This window comes from Bactrocera tryoni, unplaced genomic scaffold, assembly GCF_016617805.1.
Source record: "Bactrocera tryoni isolate S06 unplaced genomic scaffold, CSIRO_BtryS06_freeze2 scaffold_11, whole genome shotgun sequence".
Classification (NCBI taxonomy): Eukaryota; Metazoa; Arthropoda; class Insecta; order Diptera; family Tephritidae; genus Bactrocera; species Bactrocera tryoni.
The window spans coordinates 11,505,624-11,527,717 of NW_024395824.1; the positions used below are offsets into that span (position 1 = coordinate 11,505,624).

Consider the following 22,094-nt stretch of genomic DNA (forward strand, 5'->3'; position numbering starts at 1 on the left):
AGTAGAGGAGCATTGAGAATTTTCGCATTGTTATATTCTAATAATATTGATTTTATGGTATTTGAGTTTAGAGACTTTTCATTGTCACAGTATATTGTTTTAACGTTCGGAAAAATGTTCATTAGTTGTAATATGTATACATAGGTGGTTTTCCATCTATGATGGTCCTAGATGCAATTTTCTAAACCATAGCAAATTCTGAAAATTTGTCAACACATGTTAAAAAATATTTCTGATCCGTAAAGAAAATATCGGCGTGCAATATTTCTCCGATGCTACCTGGCACTGGCGTAGCTGCAATAACATGTTTTATTGGATGTCGTTCGTATTTTGATTTTGAACAAATTTGACAATTTGCTGCTACTTAGTTTGCCTTCTTAACCATTTAAGGAAAAAGATAGTTAAGATCTGCTTCACATTTTCTTGTGCCACTCTATGAGCTCGGTTATGCTCGGCAACATTATTTCGATTTGGTCACCTTCATTGAAGATATCTGTAACCATTTTTCATGTATGACAGAATTTTATGTTAAGGTGCTGAATTTTTGCTAAAACCGGTAGATTGCAATGAATAGCATTTACAACGCTGTCATTAATAACCTCCTCCAGCGTTTTTAGCAGAGATTCTATACTACAGAATTTTATTATACGCCTGTTTTTTGATCCAAATATTATAAATGATCGCTTTGATAAGCTTTCGCCCTCTTGAAGTATTATCTGACTTCGGAAGCAATTTACCGGTTTATCTACCGTTTCGATGGTGTAGGTCAGTGACTCTTCGCTGTGCATAGTGGCACAGACAGAGTGTCCTTCCGTTTCAGCCTCTATCATATTCATGTGTTATCTTGACAATGCGTCGACGACATGGTTTTCTTTACCTGGTTTATAAAGGATCTTTGCGTCGAAACTCTCTGAGAGATTTCCAGCCTTTAATTTTAGCGTTTGGATTTTTATCCGAAACTGCGAACGTCAGAGGTTGGTGGTCAGTATAAATGTTCAACTGGTTTACTACATATAGATAATTTCTTAAATTGTTAAGTGCCCATACTACTGCTAAGAGTTCTCTTTTCATTTGTTGCTAATTTTGCTTCTTTTTCTCTAAGAGTTCTCGATATCATGGTTATTGGTTTGTTTTCCTGTGAAAGCACAGCTCATAAGCCCCTTGAGGAAGCATCGGTTGTCAAATCGAACGGTTTAGTGAAATCAGGATAGGTTAATGTTACATCCTCTGAAGACAGAATTTCTTTAAGTTTGTTAAAGGCATCCTCGCCTTCTTGTGTTAACTCAATTTTAATTTTGTTCGACTGGATGGCACTTTGCCGTTGTCCCCTTTTAGCATGTCTGTCAGTGGCATGCTTGCATTGTTTGCAGAGAAGGCTGTTTTTTTTCCCTGTCTCTTTCCGATAACTCAATCTGGTGAAACCCCGATTTCAAATCAAGGGTGGTAAAATATTGAGCTCCCTTTAAATTTAACAATATTACCATTTAATTGGGCATCGGATATTTGTCCTCGGTTGTGATCTCATCCAGTTTTCTGAAGTCAATCACCAAGCGTTTCTTTTTATTCCCTGCTTGATCTATTCCTTCTTTTTATCAACAACCCAAATCGGGTTATTGAAGGGGAACCTTGACGGACGAATGATGCCATTGACAAGAAGGTTAGCTACTTCTTTCTTTACAAGTCAGCTACACCCATAATATATGGCTAGAGTTTGGAGTAAACTGGCTCTTCGGTTTTAGTTCTAATGTTAGCAATTATATTTGTATTGAAAGGAAAAAGACTCGTTAGGGTCTGCAAAGACCTTTTTTTATTGCTAATCATTTTACAAAACTGATTTCGGACAGAAGAAGGAATCTCTTCACTTCTTACGTTGAGAAAATTGACATTTTTGCATTCATGGAACAAGAAGTTTTCGTTTCCAAAATCAGGTCGTATTATTCAATTGCTCAAGTCTATTTCAGCATTTACTTGTTTCAAGAGATCTAACCCAATTATACCATCAAAAGTATGAAAAAATCGGTCATTACACCGAACATTTTAATTCTACATTTTTTTCTCTCACAGGACTATTGCCATGTAAAGGTTTTACTGAAAATGGTCTAGATGCGAAAAGGCTGTTTTTTTTTAATTTTTAATTCGGGTATTGGGTTTATACAATTTTTTGACGCTCCCGTGTCAACCAGTAATTTTATTTTTCTCCCTTAACTACCTACTCTACGCTCAATCCACGGGAGTAGGGATTTACCCCTAAAAAATTCAAGTGCTCTTCCTTGAGGTCTTCAATTCCAGCCTCAGCTCCTTTACTACAGACTGTCTCGTCATCCTCTTCTTGCTTTAAAGTATTAATGCGTTGCATCTTTGGTCCAGTGACCCTATCAGATTCCGTCAGCCTTTTTTGTTGATGGTTAGTATTAAACCCCTGTCTATATTTATTTCAGTACTGCTGTTGACCTTGAGATGTTCTCTGCGATGGTTCTGTACGCCAATTTTGGTTTTGCCGTAATCTTGACACCGACGAATCTATATCGATGAGTGTCACTAGCTCCTGTTTGTCATTTCTATTTTTATTTGTTTTACACTGTTTGTTTATGAAATGGGGATTTCTTTATTGATGTTGTATCTTTTTCTCTGAGTTATTGTTTCCTCTAAATTTATTTTGATCCTCAATGGATGTCGTGAAATTTGAAGCGAATAAATATCTTTCCCTATTTGATTCTACCTCTTGTGCTGATGCTAAGGCACTAGGTAGGTCAATGGGTCGAAAACGATCAGTATATATCATAATGGTCTTTTAAGGCCTGATATAAAAATTCGTAAAGCATCTGCTCTATACTTTTCGCAAATTGAATTTGCTATTTGACCTTCATGGGTCATTATAGTTTTATTCGTGAGAAAAGTCAATTTCTTCTCAACCTCATTGAAGTATTATATCACTGAAAGGTTACCCTGTCTTAAAGTAGAAAGTTGTTGTTCAATTAAATATATCGGTAGTTTGTCTACATATGTAAAGTCTAATATCGCTATTATCACATCGGAATTTAAAACTGTATTAAATGATGCTAAAATTGCATCAGCATAACCTTTTATTTTATTTCTAATTATTCCAACTGCTTGAAAATATCTCGAACTGCCTTGGTATGTCCGTCAATCGTTGCAATTTAAGGTGAAAAATCTGTTGTTTTTGTTTTAAGGCGCCAGTCATGGCAGCCTGTATTAAGGCCGTTAATTGATTGGCGTCCATTATATATCGTCGGGAAGATTGTAAATTACTAATTTTTTCAATCAAATCCTCTAAATTGTCGTTATTACTCATTAAAGCTTCGTTTACATAAAGAATTCGTTTACAGAGAATAACAACACTATCACAATTTTTTCTTAAAGCAATCTACTGGTTTTTTTATTGAACGTATTTTTTATTTTACAATTTATTTAACTTCAATTCACAAAACCGGTAAACACATTATAATTGTTTTTTATCAATATTTTTCCTAAAATTTTAGTTTTTAAGAAATTTCCTTCTTCCTTAATCTTCCACACTTTTACTTTAATTAGTGTTTTAATGAGCACTCAACTTACATTTTTAATCCTGTAGAATACTCCATGGTAATTTCGTACTGCTGTGGCTTTTCTTTTAAGGTGATTTTCCTATCCAACGTTGGGCGCCAGTTTTTTTTATTATTATATTCACTTACAACTATAGTTTAACCTACGATACCGTCGCTGCTCTACCTGTGGCTACCTGGGAGTATGTTGAGTCAGCGAATCTCACGGTTTTCGCTGTTGTGGTCGGGTTACTATGTCTCGTCGGATATTAGGCAGACAATGCAGACTGAGTAATTTGACTGCCAGCGTTTTGGGTTAACTTACATGCATACTATATATTTAGTATTGTTAATAAATTTTTATATTTATTCAACTGATTCAATACGAGCGAAGTCGCGGGTAAAGCCAGTATATGATCAGGTTTGTTTGATAAACAGATTTAGCTCATGGTAGTTGTTGATTAGATCTTTAAAACTCTACTGAAGAACTCGAAGGTTTTATTTTCTGGGGGAATTTTTAAGGGTAAAGAGGGAGAGTATTGCTAAGCTGAGTGATATATGATAAGACTTGCTTGATGAACAGATTTAACTCCGGATAGTTGTGGAATAGAGCTTTGATATTCCACTGAATATCAGTGAGATCTAGAAAAAAATAAACAATTATATTGCATACCATTGCTTGGGACTTTGGGATAATTATAATAAATAAATTCTTTGGAAACGCATTTAATTTCTGTTCTTCAGGCATTGATTTTTAAGATATTTACCATCTGGCTCTCGGACGATTAATGGAACTAAGTTGTTAGAAGGAGTTAGTATAGAGTGTCTATGAAAGAGCCGATGTGGATTTTTATACCCTTGCAACTTGTTGCTACAGAGAATAATAGTTTTGTTCACCTAACGGAGTTACGTATGTATATATACCTATGTAAATGATCAGGATGATTAGGTTGTCGAGAAAAGTTGAAATCCAGTTGACTGTCTGTCTGTCCGTCCGTCCGTGCAAACTTTCATTTGAGTAAAAACTGAGATATCCTAATGAAATTTGGTACACAGGTTCCTTAGCACAAACAAAATTCGAGTCCGTAAATGGGCGTAATCGGACCACTGCCACGCCTACAAATCGCCATTAACCGATAACACATAAAGTGCCATAACTAAGCAATTAGTTAAGATATAAAGCTGTAATTTGGTACAGTGTGGGAATAATTTTTTGAAAAAGTGAACGTGGCCACGCCCTCTAATATGTTTAATTTGCATATCTCCTAAACCACTTGAGCTACAATAACCAAATTTGATAAGTACAAATCTGATAAGAATTTTTACCGACAGTATTAAAATGGATTAAAAGCGGAGGATAACCCCGCTCACTCCCTATATAACGCTACTGCTAAAAACTACTAAAAGGGCAATAAATCAATAACTAAATACGCCAGAGACATTTTACCATCGACTTGCCCTGAAAGAGCTTTATGGGAGCTGGTGTGAAAATTGGACAATGGGCGTGTCACCGCCCACTTTTTGGTGAAATCCCATATATCGGGACCCGACCAAACCGATTTCGACAAAATATAATTTTCTTATGTCATATTGTGGAAATGGAAGAAATCGGACAACAACTACGCCTACTTCCCATATAGCACAATTTTAAATTCCACTTGACTCGTTCAGTTTCCAGTACACAAGTCCAGAAGCAATTCATATGTATAACGAGATAAAACTTTGCACGAATAATGCCTTTAGTGTGTGACATTTTATGACCACAAATTGTTTTAATCCCCATTCCCAATGCTTATAGTTGACATTTGATCGAAAATGTCGGTCAATGTGTGATATGCATATATAATTGAAATTAAAGGATAATCCTTGGGTTGAATCGGACCAATATTTCCCGTAGCCCCTATATACTTTATATACAAATTTTCGAACTTCGAGGTGAGACTGTACGTATATTGGCCAATATGTGAGTTATCCCAATGAAAATAAGAGAGCGTAGTTTACTCATAACAGGGTATCTCTGTGCCTAAAAAAGATAAATTTGAGTCAAACTTGGACCAGCCCCTATATAACTAATATCAGGATTTTCGAACATCCTGCTGACTTTACTCTATATGATTGTTTTTACACCTTAAAGTATTTCCCTGGCTTTGATTCTTGCAAAGTTGCAAGAGTATAAAATGTTCGGTTACACCCGAGAGTAACTCTAAACCTGTTAGACTACAACCGACAATGCCGACCTTTAAATTGATATGCATTATATTATTCAAATTGATTTCAATGTAAATTTAGTTTAAAGATTGATCTTTGTCATACTAAATCAAAGAAAATCGTTAACTTTCGCTGCACCGAAGCTAATACTCTTCTCAGGTTCATTTTTAATAGCATAAAATAGTATAAAAAGATCCTTATCTTGAATTTGGTTGATTGGTTTCTGCTAAATTTCGTAAAGATATCTCGTCGAATACAAAAGTTTGCTATACAAGGACTGGGCTTAGATCGATTAGTTTGTATAGCAGATTTTTACCATAGTGGTCCGATATCAGAGGCTCCGACAAGTGAGCTTCTTGGGGAGAAAAGAACGTGTACAAAATATCAGAACGGCACCTCCAAAACGTAGGGACTAGTTCACGTATATACAGACTAAAGGACAGACAGGTATGGCTGAATCAATTCACCTCATAATGCTGATCATTTTGCTTTATAGGCTCTCCGAAGTTTTCATTTGGGTGTACAACCAGGGTTTTCATTTACTACTCCGCAGCAGCAAAATGTTTAGAATTATTACTATGTTATAGCTATATAGTTAAAGCTTTTACTGGGTGAGTTCTCGAGAAAACTTTACTTAAAGTAGAATTTATCCGTTTTGATTATTAAGGAAAAATACAAAAGTATTCTTTGTGCTTCTACTTATCACGGTGAAATAGGTATTGTAGCAAAGTCTATCAGAGGTATAAAATTTGTGTTATTAATTGATTCATATATATCAAAAGATTTGAATAAATAAATACAATAACAAGGTCATTAAATAAAATTTGCAGAAAACGTGTAGAATTGGAAGATTAGTCAACCGGGAAATATTAGACATTGTAGTTGGAAATTTGCTAGCATCTGTCATTTTCCTTCCTAAAGGCTTAATGTTGATAAAAGGATAAAAAATAAATAAATAGTGGTTTTACTCGGAGAGTGCGAGACAGTTCAAAAATAATAAAATTCATTTTTTTTGCAGCTTCTAACTTCAATGTGTGCTAAAATAAATTGTGTTCAAGCAGGTACTTATAAATATTTTTTAGTAAATCTAATAGGATTAATTTAATTAAGATAAACAATTAGCTGGTATTTGTAATAATTTTCTTTCTTGCAGATCCCAAACCTTGGGTAGGCTTGGTGAACGAAAAAGAAGATGATGAAATGCAAATTACGGGTTACAAACGTTCACTATTACGTACCACGTTTTGTTGGTTCTTCATTTGCCTTACAGGCGGACTGTTGAGTCTTATAATGCATTGGTGGCGTCATTTGTACCTAATTGCAACTCACGAAAAATGTTCATTAGATATAGCTGAAAAAGTTTTGATACAGGAACACTACCAAGCGAAACACGTTACATATTACGTGAAAGCAATTCAAGAAATAAATGCTACCATGTCGATGTAAATTCATTTAAAAGCCTTAGTTTTATATCAGTGTAAATTTTTTAATATTTTTAGGAAATCTCTACAACTACAAACACGATTCTCTCCATCTTTACTTGCTAAAAATGGATCTTCAGGGAATGGAAACACATTGACATTACAAAGGCAGAGCGAAGTTGAAATTGATGAAAAGAGTTTTCACATAAGTTTACATTTTTCTTCAGGACAATTTAAACGTGAGTCGTACAGACGGCAGAGTACTAGTTTTAATTTCCTTAAATAACACAGGTATATTAGTCTAAAATATCACAACATGGATCTTATTAGCACTTCTAAGCGGAGCTGGATCCATAATCTGAGTGTAGTGTTTCATACTAAGTTTTGTGCAAATATCTCCTTTTTTTGCATCGATTACCTATAAACATCCAATACTTAACATTTCTTCTCTTTCAAAATGTTGCTGATTAATCTCTTTTTATAGAATCGGCAATACTATCATTCAATGAACATTTGGAAGAATAGAAAGTAATCTTATATATAAAAATAAGTTGGGTTTTTTTCTGTTTGCTATAGCTGACTAAACCGTTGTATGAAGTGTAAATGGCCTGGACCACTTTGAAGGGATGGTTTGTAAAAAAAAATAGAAAATTTTCATTTGTAACCGAATTACGAGCGTAAATTCAAAATAAAATTCATTACTTAGTTGCTCAAAAATTAGAGATTATCAGATTTCTGTCTGAAAAGAATATAGATGTAATGCTTATTTCAGAAACTCATCTAACAAATAAAAATAATTTCAATATACCGGGATTTAGACTCTATGTTACAAATCATCCGAATGGAAAAGCGCATGGTGGAACGGCAGTATTGATAAGAAATCGTTTAAACCACTATGCTCTAGAATCTCATGCTACCCCACAGTTACAAGCTACAACAATACGGATCACTAAAAAATCGGGGTTGTGACCTAAATCTCACGGCTATATACTGTCCACCTGGTTTTAAAATTACAGAAGTCGAATTTAGAGACTTTTTTAGAACACTAGGTCAAAGATTTCTACCAGATGGAGATTACAACGCAAAACATACGTACTGGGGCTCACGTCCTATTAATCCGAAAGGACGACAGCTGTATCAAACTGTTATAAATAGTTATTGTGCCTTGAAATAATATCTCCCGCTAAGCCGACATATTGGCCTAGTGATCGTAAGAAAATAATAGATTTAATTGATTTTGCTGTAATCAAAAATATAGATAGATCGCACATAACAGCTGATATGTACATGTACTGATCTATCTTCTGATCACTCTCCTGTACTAATAAAGTTATGTGAACAACCCATATTCGTTAGTCCAAAAGTGGGTCTAACTTCTTATAAAACGAATTGGCTAAAATACAAAAAATACGTCAGTAGCGACATTAATATTGAGTACAAACTAAATACAGCAAGAGATATTGACGAAAGCATAAGAGAAGAATATAATAACCAGCGCAGCTGTCTTAGCAACACCAAATAAAAGCTATAAGCCGCTTGGTTTCAGAAAAATCTCTAACAAAGAAATAGAAATGCTTGCAAATGAAAAAAGCCGTGCAAGACGTGAATGGCAGATAAATCGTTCCCCTTCCACTCAGCTTCAATTAAAATCTGCTGTACGTAAATTAAAAAAGCGCTTAAACGTGAGGAAGAATTGAACACCGAAATGTATATAAAGAAGCTGTGTCCAAATTCAAACAAGCAAAATTCCCTTTGAAAAGCCCAAAAGTCCATGAAGCCACCAACTGACTCCAACATGCCTATACGAGACTTGGGTGGAAATTGGGCTCGAAGTGACGAGGAAAATGCTAATTGCTTTGCAAATCACCTAGAAAAGGTATTTCAGCCCAATTTGCCAAAGAACAACTTTAAGCTGTCAATCTTACCCAACACAGCTAAAGAGTCTCTCGAGTCTCTTAAGACTTCACCTTCTGAAATTATTGGTATCATCAAAGAACTTAATCCAAAAAAGTCGCCGGGACATGATAAAATTCCTCCAAAAATGCTAATTGGGTTACCAATTATTGCTGTAGAGGTGCTCTCTTTGCTCTTCAATGCAATTCTTAGTTTCGGATACTATCCAATTTCATGGAAAAAGTCGCAGATTATCTTGATAGATAAACCTGGGAAAGACTTAACACAGCCGTCTTCATGCAGACCAATCAGTCGTCTACCCTGTCTTTCAAAAGTATTTGAAAAAGTATTACTATCAAAGATGTCTCCTTTCCTCCACAAAAATAATACAACACCAATACATCAATTCGGATTTCGTGCAAAACATGACGCAATAGAGCAAGTAAATAGAATTACTAACGAGATAAAGAAAGCATTTGAAAGCACAGCACAGAGAGTACTGTTCAGCAATATTTCTAGATGTGGCTCAGGCGTTTGATAAGGTGTGGCAAGTGGGAGATTTCATATCTGATGAACGACAGATAAGGGCTGGTGTACCCCAGGGCAGTGTTTTAGGCTCAACTCTATTCATAATATACACAGCAGATCTTCCAACAGGTAAAAATGTATTTATACAGCTTTAGTGAGCCGTAAAAAATGCCACATTATAGCATCAAGAATATTAGCGCAGCATTTAAGTTCTGTCGAAGAACGGCTAGCGAACTGGCGTATAAATGTGAATGAACCGAAGTGTAAGCATATTACATTTTCGCTAAGACCAAAGATGTGCCCGGCAGTAAAAATAAACAATATTTTAATACCCCAAGGGAACGAAGTAACATATCTTGGTATTCACCTAGATAGAAGGCTCACGTGGAGAAAACACATCTCTAGTAAAATAACATGTATGAAGATTGGAGCTGCAAATTTAAATTTGCTTTTAAATAAGAACTCCAAACTTAGCCTAGACAACAAAGTGCTTTTATATTATGTGGTCATAAAGCCGATTTGGATGTATGACATTCAACTGTGGGGTACGACCTGTGCAACTAATATTGATATAATACAAAGGTGCTAATCAAAAATGCTTAGAACAATCTCGTGTTCACCATGGTACATGCGTAACGAAAATATCCATAAGGACCTTGGTATTCCTATGGTAAAGAAAGAAGTAGCAGATAGAAGAATTAAATAATATATACATATATCTAAACTCCGAGATTACCCAAACCCTTTGGCTAATTCTTTGGTACATTCCTGTGATCAAACACGATTTAAAAGAAGGGATATGCCTGCGTATTAAAGGTTCGAGTAAAATATACAATATCAAGTGAAACTCTTTGTTTTGATTATGATCTTTGATTTTTTGATATCCAGTTCGTACAGATTTGGCACTTCTTATCGAATTCCCGTTACATTTGTGATAAACGCGCAGATAATGAGATGATTTCAGTAAATTTCAATATAATTTAATTGAAAGTACGAATTAGATGTGGCGATTTCACAAAAATTAAGTTCAACAGAACCCTAGAATGTAGTAAAATGAGGTTGAGGCTCCTGTGAAGCAAAACATTTTGTTGCAAAATTGTACAAACTGAAAAATTAAGTAGACAAATTATTTGCATGAGTCAACATATATTTTTAAAGTTAAAAATTTTAGTACAAATATACAAGATAATTTAAAAATGGTTTATACCTGCAACGCAGCCTGGCTACCAGCCAAAAACCCCTTGTTCAGAATAATAATTAAAACTTCGCATCTTTATACATATTATAAAAATCACATGGTTATAGTAGGTTGTAATTAATGCAAATTTAATGTGTAATTGAAGTAATATCTTTAAAAACTTTCTATACAATGTTCACATGTATTGATTAAATCGACTCAATAGCCTTTTCGCACAGGAATTATTCGATCAGTTACCGATCATATCTTTAATAGAGTAGCCATCTGTGCGGAAGGCAAAAACTGGTTTTTCAATTATAATCTTAATACACTAAGTTAATTTGGCTATGTGAAATAAAAATTAATGTTTCATATAATTGTTTTTGATTTATAATAATCAGGCGTGGCTTCGTGAACGATCTATTTTAGCTGCAAAAAATATCGATATTCACCCTTTTAAATACAATGGTCATATCCCGGCAATAAGAAATTGTTCATATCGAACGACATTGTTACCGATCCTGACGAAACAGTCAAATATTCTGTTGAATTTTTTGATTTCGCTGAATTAACCTATGAATGCCACCACATAACTTGCGATTAAATATTGGCGCAACTATCATTTTCTTCTAAAAATATTGTTGGTCAACTGGAATAAAGATAAAATTAAAGAAATATATTGATTATAACGAATTTATTCTAAAAAAAAAATTGAAATTATTTCACATTAAAGGATAAGGAAATTGATTTATTATTTGTGATTACATACTTTGTTTAATATCCTAATAGCTTAGAATATCACACAGGGGGGTCCGCTAGTGATAGAAAAAATTTAACTTCTTGTTTTAGGTAAAGTCGCATATCTCGAGACCTGCTCGACCGATTTCTACCAAATTCGGTACATAACATTATTTTAACATTCTTCTGCCACAGTATGAAAATGGACAAATTGGACTACAAAGTCGCCTACTTCCCATATAACACAATTTTAAATTCTGTTTGATTCTTTCACTATCCAGTATACAAATAAAGAAAAATTATTACGAGTATAATGAGATATAACTTTGCACGCACTATGTAAATTGTCCAAATTGAACTAAAATTTGTCACCGTAGTTGACTTTTGGCAGAAAATATCGGTCAATGTGTGAAACATACAATTGAAATTCAGGAATATTTTCCTAACAATAGTTTATCTCTCAAAAATGTGTTGAATCAGGTCAATACTTTCCTTCAGCTTGTTTATTTATATTTTGTAGTGTGTTGAAATGCCAACCAGGCTAGTTTTTCATTTCTTAATACGAAAGGCTCAAATTTTATCGACTTTTATTAAACTTTTTGTTGATGTAAAACTTGCTTAAAAATTAAACACAACAATTCATAAATACTTATAATTAAAATTAGTTGGTTTTATTTTGCAGATACTAACCATGTGAGAATGTTCAATTGCAAACATTTGCGTTACGTGTGGGACAAACAGTCGCAATCATTTAATAAATTAAAAGGACTTGATGTAAATGTGTCAAGCGCATACTTTCATCAACAGAGGGGTCTACCAGTACAGGAACAATTATCGCGGCGTTTAGCATATGGACCAAATGAAATAACTGTTCCTTATAAAAATTTCAAAACTTTATTAGTTTTAGAAATGCTTAATCCTTTCTACGTTTTTCAAATATTTTCTGTCATATTATGGTTCACATATGACTATTATTACTACGCGTGTGTGATACTGCTTATGTCCATGTTTGGCATTGCCATGTCAATTATTCAAACTAAAAAGGTTGGTATATTTTGTAAATGTGTTTAGTTTTTTTTATCAGCCCGGTTTCTTTTGTTGATTTGTTAAAGTAATCAGTAGCTTAGACTTCTACGATCATGTAGTAGTATATGAATGTATATTAAAATAAATTATTTATCATCCATCTTTAAGCGGTATCAGGACCAACAAGAGTTTATATACTGTGACAATTAATTTCAACTAATTTTGTTTCATAGGCCGAACAGAGAATATGTAGTTTGCCACGAAGTTTGTAACACACCGAAGGAAACGTCGGAAATCCCAAGTGTATATATAAATGATCAGCGTGAAGATCTATGCCGTTTTTGCCATGTCTATATGTCCGTCTGTCTGTATATACGCTATCTAGTCTCTCAGGTTTTGAGATATCGGTCTGAACTTTTGAACACGTCCTTATCGCACTAATTGCTCATTTCTTTGAATGACCGATATCGGGCCATTATTGTATCGGGTGATTTTTTTGAGGTTAGGATTTTCATGCATTAGTATTTGACAGATCACGTGGGATTTCAGACATGGTGTCAAAGAGAAAGATGCTCAGTATGCTTTGACATTTCATCATGAATAGACTTACTAACGAGCAACGCTTGCAAATCATTGAATTTTATTACCAAAATCAGTGTTCGGTTCGAAATGTGTTTCGCGCTTTACGTCCGATTTATGGTCTACATAATCGACCAAGTGAGCAAACAATTAATGCGATTGTGACCAAGTTTCGCACTCAGTTTACTTTATTGGACATTAAACCAACCACACGAATGCGTACAGTGCGTACAGAAGAGAATATTGCGTCTGTTTCTGAGAGTGTGGCTGAAGACCGTGAAATGTCGATTCGTCGCCGTTCGCAGCAATTGGGTTTGTGTTATTCGACCACATGGAAGATTTTACGTAAAGATCTTGGTGTAAAACCGTATAAAATACAGCTCGTGCAAGAACTGAAGCCGAACGATCTGCCACAACGTCGTATTTTCAGTGAATGGGCCCTAGAAAAGTTGGCAGAAAATCCGCTTTTTTATCGACAAATTTTGTTCAGCGATGAGGCTCATTTCTGGTTGAATGGCTACGTAAATAAGCAAAATTGCCGCATTTGGGGTGAAGAGCAACCAGAAGCCGTTCAAGAACTGCCCATGCATCCCGAAAATGCACTGTTTGTGTGGTTTGTACGCTGGTGGAATCATTGACCGTATTTTTTCAAAGATGCTGTTGGACGCAACGTTACGGTGAATGGCGATCGCTATCGTTCGATGCTAACAAACTTTTTGTTGCCAAAATTGGAAGAACTGAACTTGGTTGACATGTGGTTTCAACAAGATGGCGCTACATGCCACACAGCTCGCGATTCTATGGCCATTTTGAGGGAAAACTTCGGAGAACAATTCATCTCAAGAAATGGACCCGTAAGTTGGCCACCAAGATCATGCGATTTAACGCCTTTAGACTATTTTTGTGGGGCTACGTCAAGTCTAAAGTCTACAGAAATAAGCCAGCAACTATTCCAGCTTTGGAAGACAACATTTCCGAAGAAATTCGGGCTATTCCGGCCGAAATGCTCGAAAAAGTTGCCCAAAATTGGACTTTCCGAATGGACCACCTAAGACGCAGCCGGGTGGTCAACATTTAAATGAAATTATCTTCAAAAAGTAAATGTCATGAACCAATCTAACGTTTCAAATAAAGAACCGATGAGATTTTGCAAATTTTATGCGTTTTTTTTTTTAAAAAAAGTTATCAAGCTCTTAAAAAATCACCCGATATATATGTAGATGCCATACGAACCGAACAAGGGTATTTCTTAGATCGGACAACTGACGCATATAAGATTGTTACACGAGGATTACACCGCGCCCTTAGGTCTATTGTGCCCGCATATAGCTGTCATCCAAACAGAACGTTCCAAATCAAGTTCTTGTTAAACAAAATCTTTTGATTTTGTAAGATACCTGCAGGAAATTACGCAAGGTTATTCGCCAAGGCAGTGGTAAAATATCCGAAAAAATTTTATATTAAATTAGACCACTAAATCATATAGCTGCCATACAAATTGAAAGATTAAAATCAAGTTCTTGTGTGGAATTTTTTTTTTATTTAACAAGATAAGTATGTTCACGAAATTCCGCGTGGTTTATTGCTCTAATTAACGCTATAATCCCGAATTATCTTTTTTAAATTGGACTACTATGGCATACGGCTGCTAAACAAACTAACCCATAAAAATCAAGTTCTTCTATGGATTTTTTTTTTGTAAAGCGTATTATAGTTTCGGTGTAATCTAAGTTAACGTGTTTATACTCTTGCAACCAGTTGCTACAGAGCATAATAGTTTTGTTCGCCTAACGGTTGTACGTATCACCTAAAACTAATCGAGATAGATATAGGATTTTATATTTATAAATGATCAGGATGACGAGAAAAATTGAAGTCCGGTTGACTGTCTGTCTGACCAACCGTGCAAGCTGTAACTTGAATAAAAATTGAGATATCTTGATGAAACTTGGTATGCAGGTAGTAGAAAAAAAAGTTTGAGCTCGTAGATGGGCGTAGTCGGACCACTGCCGAGCCCACAAATCGTCATTAACCAAAAACCTATAAAGTGTCATAACTAAGCACATAATTAAGATATAAAATTCATATTTGGCACAGGGGATCGCAGTAGGAAGGGGCACCTGTAAAAACAATTTTAAAAAAGTTCCGCTCTCTAATAAGTTTACTGTGCATATTTTATATCATATGAGTACAGATCTTATAAGAATTTCTACCGACAGTGAGAAAGTGGATGAAATAGAAGGATAAAGACTACTAAAAGCGCGATAAATCAATAAACTAAATGCATTAGAGACGTAAAAACATTTCGCCGGGATGGTATGAGAAAGCTTAAAGGGAGCGGGTGTAGATATAGGACGATGGGCGTGGCACCGCCCACTTTTTGGTGAAATCCCGTATCTCGGAACGCCACCAACCGATTTCGACAAAATTGGGTACGTGGCATTTTTTTTCATATTCTTATATCACGTTGTGAAAATGAGCGAAATCTGACAATACTTCCCATATAGCACAATTTTAAAATCCCTTTGAATCGTTCAGTTTCCAGTATGCAAATCAAGAAGCAATTAATATAAAGAGATTAAACTTTGCATGAATAATGCCCTAGTGTATGCCACCAAAAACGTTCACGCCCCTAGGCACCGAATATTTAGACCCCAGTGCCTTTAGTTGACTTTTGTTAGAAAATATCGGTCATTGTCTACGATCAAACATTTTGAATAAGAAAAACTTTCAACTGATAAGTTTCAAGCTACAACAGTGACTATTTACGGAGTTAAAAGTCCACTCTCACTTTCCTCTGTGTACAGTCCTCCAAGGCATCAAATCCAATTTGAAGAGTACCAACACTTAATAAACAGACATAGGTATAGATTCATAATGGGTGGAGATTTTAACGCAAAGAACACGCACTGGGGCTCAAGGCTTACGACTACAAAGGGGAGAGAACTCTATAAAGCACTGCAGTCAACCGGAAGACGAACTTACCATCATATTGGCTATCAGATAATCAAAAGAATCCAGACCTGATAGATTTTTTCATTGTACCCAAAATATCCCGGAACTATTTGTCGATCAATCAGGGTTATGACCTTAACTCGGATCATTCCCCAATCTATTTAAGCTATACTGAAACCGTCATCTTTAAAGACAAAACAGCGGCCTTGTATAATAAACGTACAGATTGGGAATATTTTAGAATAATGATGGAATGTTACGAAAGTAAATATGACTCTATATTAAATATAGACCAGTTGGAATCTGAAATTTTACACTTTACAACAAGTATACAACAGAAAGCTTGGAAAAGTACACCGGAATTAAGGAAAATTGCTGTAAACTCTCAATATCCTAATGATATAAGGGAAACAATTAAATTAAAGAGAAAGCTACGACGTAAGCGGCATAAAAGTCGTTGCCCAGCTGATAAATCTATTTTGAATAAAGTCTCTAAGGATCTTAATCGGAAAATTAAGAGGTTTAAAAATGAAAGTTTCGCAAAATATTTTCGTTCCCTAAGCAATGGCAAAAATTCCGACTACTCTCTTTCGAAAAGCTGTAAAAGACTACAAAAACTAGAAACTCAAGTATGTCCCATTAAAATAAGTGCTGATAGCTGGACCAGAGACGATTCAAAAAAGGCAGAAGTATTTTCGGATTATTTAGCCAAAATATTCTTCCCATATGAAACACACGTATATTATCCTACTGCTTCCAGTCAAGAAAACGAAAAGATCTCATGTTGCACAAGTAGTGAGCTAAGTGAGGAAATCAAAAATCTGAAAAACAAAAAAACCCCCGGTTACGACCTGATTACTGCCGAGGTCCTAAAACAGCTTCCTCAAGTAAGTATAGTAAAAATTACCAACAATATTAACGCGGCTTTTCATCTTAAATACGTGCCAACTTATTGGAAAATTGCTGAAATTATCATGATTCCAAAGCCAGGAAAACCAGGATATGATATATCTTCTTACAGGCCCATATCACTTTACCGATAATATGAAAGCTATTTGAGAAAATTCTCATAAATCGAGCCAACCATTCTACGATTGATCAAATCCACAGGATAACACACATTATTGAAAAAACCTTTGAGGAAAAAAAAAATTCTGTTCTACCGTGTTTTTGGATATTGCAAAAGCGTTCGGTAAAGTTTGTCACAAAGGACTGCTTTCGAAACAAACTAATTTTACCGAAACAGCATTATGACATCTTAAAATCGTATTTATCTGATCGCTACTTTCGCGTTAAACAAGGAGACAAATATTCTGTTCTTAGGGAAATAAAAGCAGGAGTTCCACAAAGTAGTGTGTTGGGCCCTCTTCTTTATATTCTATTCACGCACGACTTGCCAATTGACTGCAATTATACAACAGCCACATTTGCAGATGATACCGCGTTTCTTGCTGTTGGTAGTAGTGAACACGAGTCTACTACTAATCTCCAAAAAGCTGTAAATAGAGTCGTACAATGGGCAAAGAAATGGCAGATAAAGCTGAATGAAGCTAACTCTGTACACATTGTTTTCACATACAACAAGATACAGTACTTACTAATTTTCATAGACGGTGCACGAATACCGTACTTTAATTCCGCTAAATACTTAGGAATGACGCTTGACACTAAGCTACGGTGGAAAGTTCACGTAAAAACAAACGTAAGGAGCTGAACATGCGACTCAAAAATTACAATTGGTTAATCGGTAACAAATCAGTGTTATCCATCGAAAATAAGTTACTTATCTATAAACAAATACTCCGACCGATAAGAAGCTATGGTGCACAACTCTGGGGATGTACTAACGCAAACAATAAAAAAGTCATCCAACAATTTCTAAACAAAGTACTAAGACTAATTGACAAAGCGCTTTGGTATTGTAGATGTGCTGATATAGAGCGTGATCTAGGCGTAAACTCGGTTAACGCAGAAATATTAAAAATTGCAATAGCACATAGTGCAAGATTGCTACAACATTGTAACGAAGAAGTAGCTATGTTAACTGATATGTTAAGAGATGGTCCACCAAAACGACTCAAACGCCTCAAACCCAGCGATCTTTTAAATTAGCCAATACTCTCATAGTAGTTTTGTGATTTTGTAATTATATGTTTAAGTCATATTCAAGTTGCTTGTTAGTCCTTTCTTTTATTTGAACTAGTTGCAATGTATAAACAAAAAAAATTGTCTGAGATATATAATTGAAATTCAAGGATAGTACTTCTCTGATAATAGTATGTCTGTGTGTTAAAAATGGGTTGAATCGGACTAATACTTCCCTTAGTCCCCATATATACATTATAATATAAAGATAATCGAATTTCCGGGTGACTTTGTACCGCATATATCGGCCAATATGTTAGTCATCTCAATGAAATTAAGCTATCATGGTTTACTCATAACAGTGTATCTTTATGCCAAAACTAAATAAATTTCAGCGAAAACTTGACTTATATGCCTTATAACTAATATCAGGATTTTCGAACGTCCGACTGACTTTACTCTATATGATTAGTTTTTTAGTATGTGAATGTTAACAGTTTATGGTGTTGGGAAAAATAAATAAAAATTGGTCAATACTACCCCAACTTCCATATACTACATATAATTTCGTTTTTCTAACAAACATTATGTGTCTCTCAGCATTTAGTTACATATATATAGTTTGTATGTATATACAAGGTGCGTTCCAAAGTAAACAGGACTTAAAAAAACAGAAAACATAGTTTTTTCGGCCAAATCAATTTACTTATTCTTAATAGTCTCCTTCTGCTTCAATACAGCTTTTTGCACGGTTCAAAAGCATGACGAACGAGTGTTTTAGCTCGTTGGCCAGTATGGCCGCCAGTATTCCGGTGCATACCTTTTGAATGGCCTCTACGTCTGCAAAACGCTTTCCTTTCATGGGCAAATGCATTTTTCCGAAAAGGAAAAAGTCGGACGGTGTCTTATTAGGTGAATACGGGGAGTGGTTAATGATTAAAATGTGAATTTTGGTCAAATAATCGGTCACAAGCGTCGATCGATGAGACGGCGCCTTATCGTGCAGCAAACGCCAACTTTCATCTTCGCGATATTCGGGCCGAACACACCTTTCGTAAGTCCAAATGTTCAGTCAAAATGCAATAAATCGATGTTTTGGAGATGTTCAATTCCATTTCCATGAATTTCAATGATGATTTCGGCAGGGTTTTAATAAATTCACGCACAGTTTCGATGGAATTTCCGGTGATCACGGATTTTGATTGGCCCACATGTTGATCGTCATTTATGTCCTCACGACCACTTTGAAAACGTTGTATACTCGTGCACTCTGCTACGGGATAGGCAATCATCGCCATAAACTTGTTTAATCAATTGAAACGTTTCGGTAAAAGTTTTACCAATTTTGAAACAAAATTTAATGTTGGCTCTTTGTTCGAAGCTCATTTTCGCACCGGCAACACAAACATACTGACACTTAAAACGCAATAACTTCATTTCCATTAGATGAAATGTCATGAAATTCACTCATGGACAATCGATAAAGATAGCAGAATCTAACGCACCAGTCGACATACAGATAGCGCCACCAGGGGGCGCTAGATTCAAAAAGTCCTGTTTACTTTGGAACACACCTTGTAAAATTGCTTGGATTTCGATCCTCAGGTTGACGTTTTACACCTTAACGTATTTCCCTTGCTTTGATTTCTGAAAGTTGCAAGAGTATAAAATTGTCGGTTGCACCCGACCTTAACCTTTCCTTAGTTGTTTTTTGTTATATTAATTGAAAAATTCAGAGTACCAAGTAATGGTTTTGCCTTTTTTGATGTTTAGAATCAGGATTCACTGCGAGAAACTGTACTAAATAAAGGTTGTGCTTTGGTTGTAACAGAAACTGGAGAAGTTCTTGAAACTGGCACTGAGTGGTTAGTTCTTGGCGATGTAATCGAAATACCCACCAACGGATGTATTATGCAATGCGATGCTGTGCTCTTATCAGGCAATTGCATACTTGATGAATCAATGCTTACAGGTTTTTATTTATCTTATGTTTTATATTTTGCTACAATATACAATTATTTTTTGTAGGTGAAAGCGTACCGGTAACAAAAACGCCTTTACCAATGAGACGAGATATGATATACGACAAGAAAGAACATGCAAGACATACACTTTTTTGTGGAACAAAAGTTATACAAACGCGTTATATTGGTTCTGAAAAGGTTTTGGCGATTGTTATTAATACTGGCAATATAACAGCTAAAGGTGGTCTTATACGTTCAATACTCTATCCACCGCCAATTGACTATAAATTTGAACAGGACTCTTATAAATTTATTGAATGTTTGGGTTTAATTGCCTTGATTGGTTTTATTTATACTTTAGTAACAAAGGTATGTATTATATGTTATTTGTTTAGTGAGAGTTTCTTAAAATATAATAAATCTATATGTGTGTTTTGGTTTATTTAACATTTTGAGGGATACTGCAAAATGCACCTTGCATACATTTTAAAAAATATCCCACAGCCCAGATAAGCGTTTTTGTTTTTTCGTTGAAACCCTATTCAAAGTACTTGACAGCATTACTTAAATTTTTGATAATTACAAATATTGTAATATTGTATTGTAAAATAAATATTTAAATTTAGATAATTTATTATTTTAGAAATAAGGGTTAATAATTTATTTAAACCTGTTTATTGTATTTAAACTCCAAACTTTAGAAAATAATTATATTTTCGAAAAATGGCTAGAGACGGTTAAATTTCCTGTGACAAGAGTCATTTCTCACTCCTAAAGTACCTTTTTGTATTCAGTTGTCGAACTGTAACTAGGCTCGTCCTATTATAGGGCGTAAAATCATGTTTCGTAAGTTCGAAAAGCTGAAGTTCTAATCACATTCTGCGCAACTATTAAAAATCAGAATTGGTTTGCAATTCTAACATCTAAGCAAATCTGTTCACATTCCACAACATCAGGGGTTTATTGCAGGGCCTATATTCATCACACAAAATATTTATTACCAAATGACATAGCACGAATTTTTATTTAAATATATTTTGTATACGCGATATGAACACAAGTAACAATTTGAAATATAATACATGGTAAAGTTTGATGATTTACATCTTGTAAAAGAAATAATTTACAAGATGTGGTGATATGTAATACGTTAAAATTCATGTTTTATCGGGCCAAGAGATCCCCTTTTGGCGATCTAATTCTGTTTGATGAGTAAAAACTGTATTTTGTCATTAATATAGCAACACTTAGAGCAGGAGGACGTGTTGCCATCGAATACTTTCCTGGCGGTCTGTGCCTAAAGGCTAAGTTTTAAACAATGCGGCTATGTTCGTAAATGCATCATGACGCGCATCATGACGATTGCATAACAAACAGAATGTTCAGAAATGCAATATTGCAACACTGCAATAATCAAGCGTTCAAAAAAGCTACACTTCTATCAACTGTCATACATAATTTCTATCAAAAAATTGTTTACTGCATTTAACTACGATGTCTGACGAAAAGTAAGTGCAAAACTGTTTTATTTTAATTTTTGTATTGGAATTTAGTTAAATTATGTTAATAATAATTGTATAAATTATTATTTTTAAATTTTTAGTGAAAATCTCAGTAATGCGGAGACGCAGTTATTGCTGAGAGTACGGTTGAATATGTCCTCGGGAAACGACTTTATTGTTTTAATAAATGATTTGTTTTTAGGTATTTTTCTTTTTAAAGACAAACATTTGTACCTACAAATTTTTCTTTTTGACTTCAATACCCTTCTTTTTCTTAAATTTAAAGAAAATCTATCATTTCTTTGCTCACAAATTTCGTCTAGTGTTAGATTCAGCAAAATTTCCATTTTAGTACTATACGCGTTCAAAAATGCAAACAAATGTATCTGCAAATTGTCAAAAATTGTATAAGAAGTATCAAACCTCAAACTTGCAGTGTTGCTACTGTTGCTTGTGCTGCAAGTCATGATGCATTT

The 22,094-nt window shown here is 34.7% G+C and overlaps 1 protein-coding gene across 7 annotated transcripts in view; it reads left to right on the top strand.

Annotated features, from left to right (window-relative positions):
• Positions 1–22,094, top strand: part of LOC120779468 (probable cation-transporting ATPase 13A3) — a 102,986-nt gene that overhangs the window by 76,514 nt on the left and 4,378 nt on the right. For 4 of the 7 annotated variants that reach the window (XM_040111734.1, XM_040111735.1, XM_040111736.1 and 1 more), the window contains exons 2-7: positions 6,769–6,811; positions 6,904–7,192; positions 7,250–7,410; positions 12,190–12,551; positions 19,926–20,124; positions 20,181–20,485. In XM_040111734.1, the coding sequence (XP_039967668.1) occupies positions 6,769–6,811; positions 6,904–7,192; positions 7,250–7,410; positions 12,190–12,551; positions 19,926–20,124; positions 20,181–20,485 (1,359 nt within the window). Of the gene's footprint in view, positions 1–3,710; positions 3,964–6,768; positions 6,812–6,903; positions 7,193–7,249; positions 7,411–12,189; positions 12,552–19,925; positions 20,125–20,180; positions 20,486–22,094 lie in introns of those variants that run through there. The other 3 variants (XM_040111732.1, XM_040111731.1, XM_040111733.1) reach the window with 2 other exon arrangements.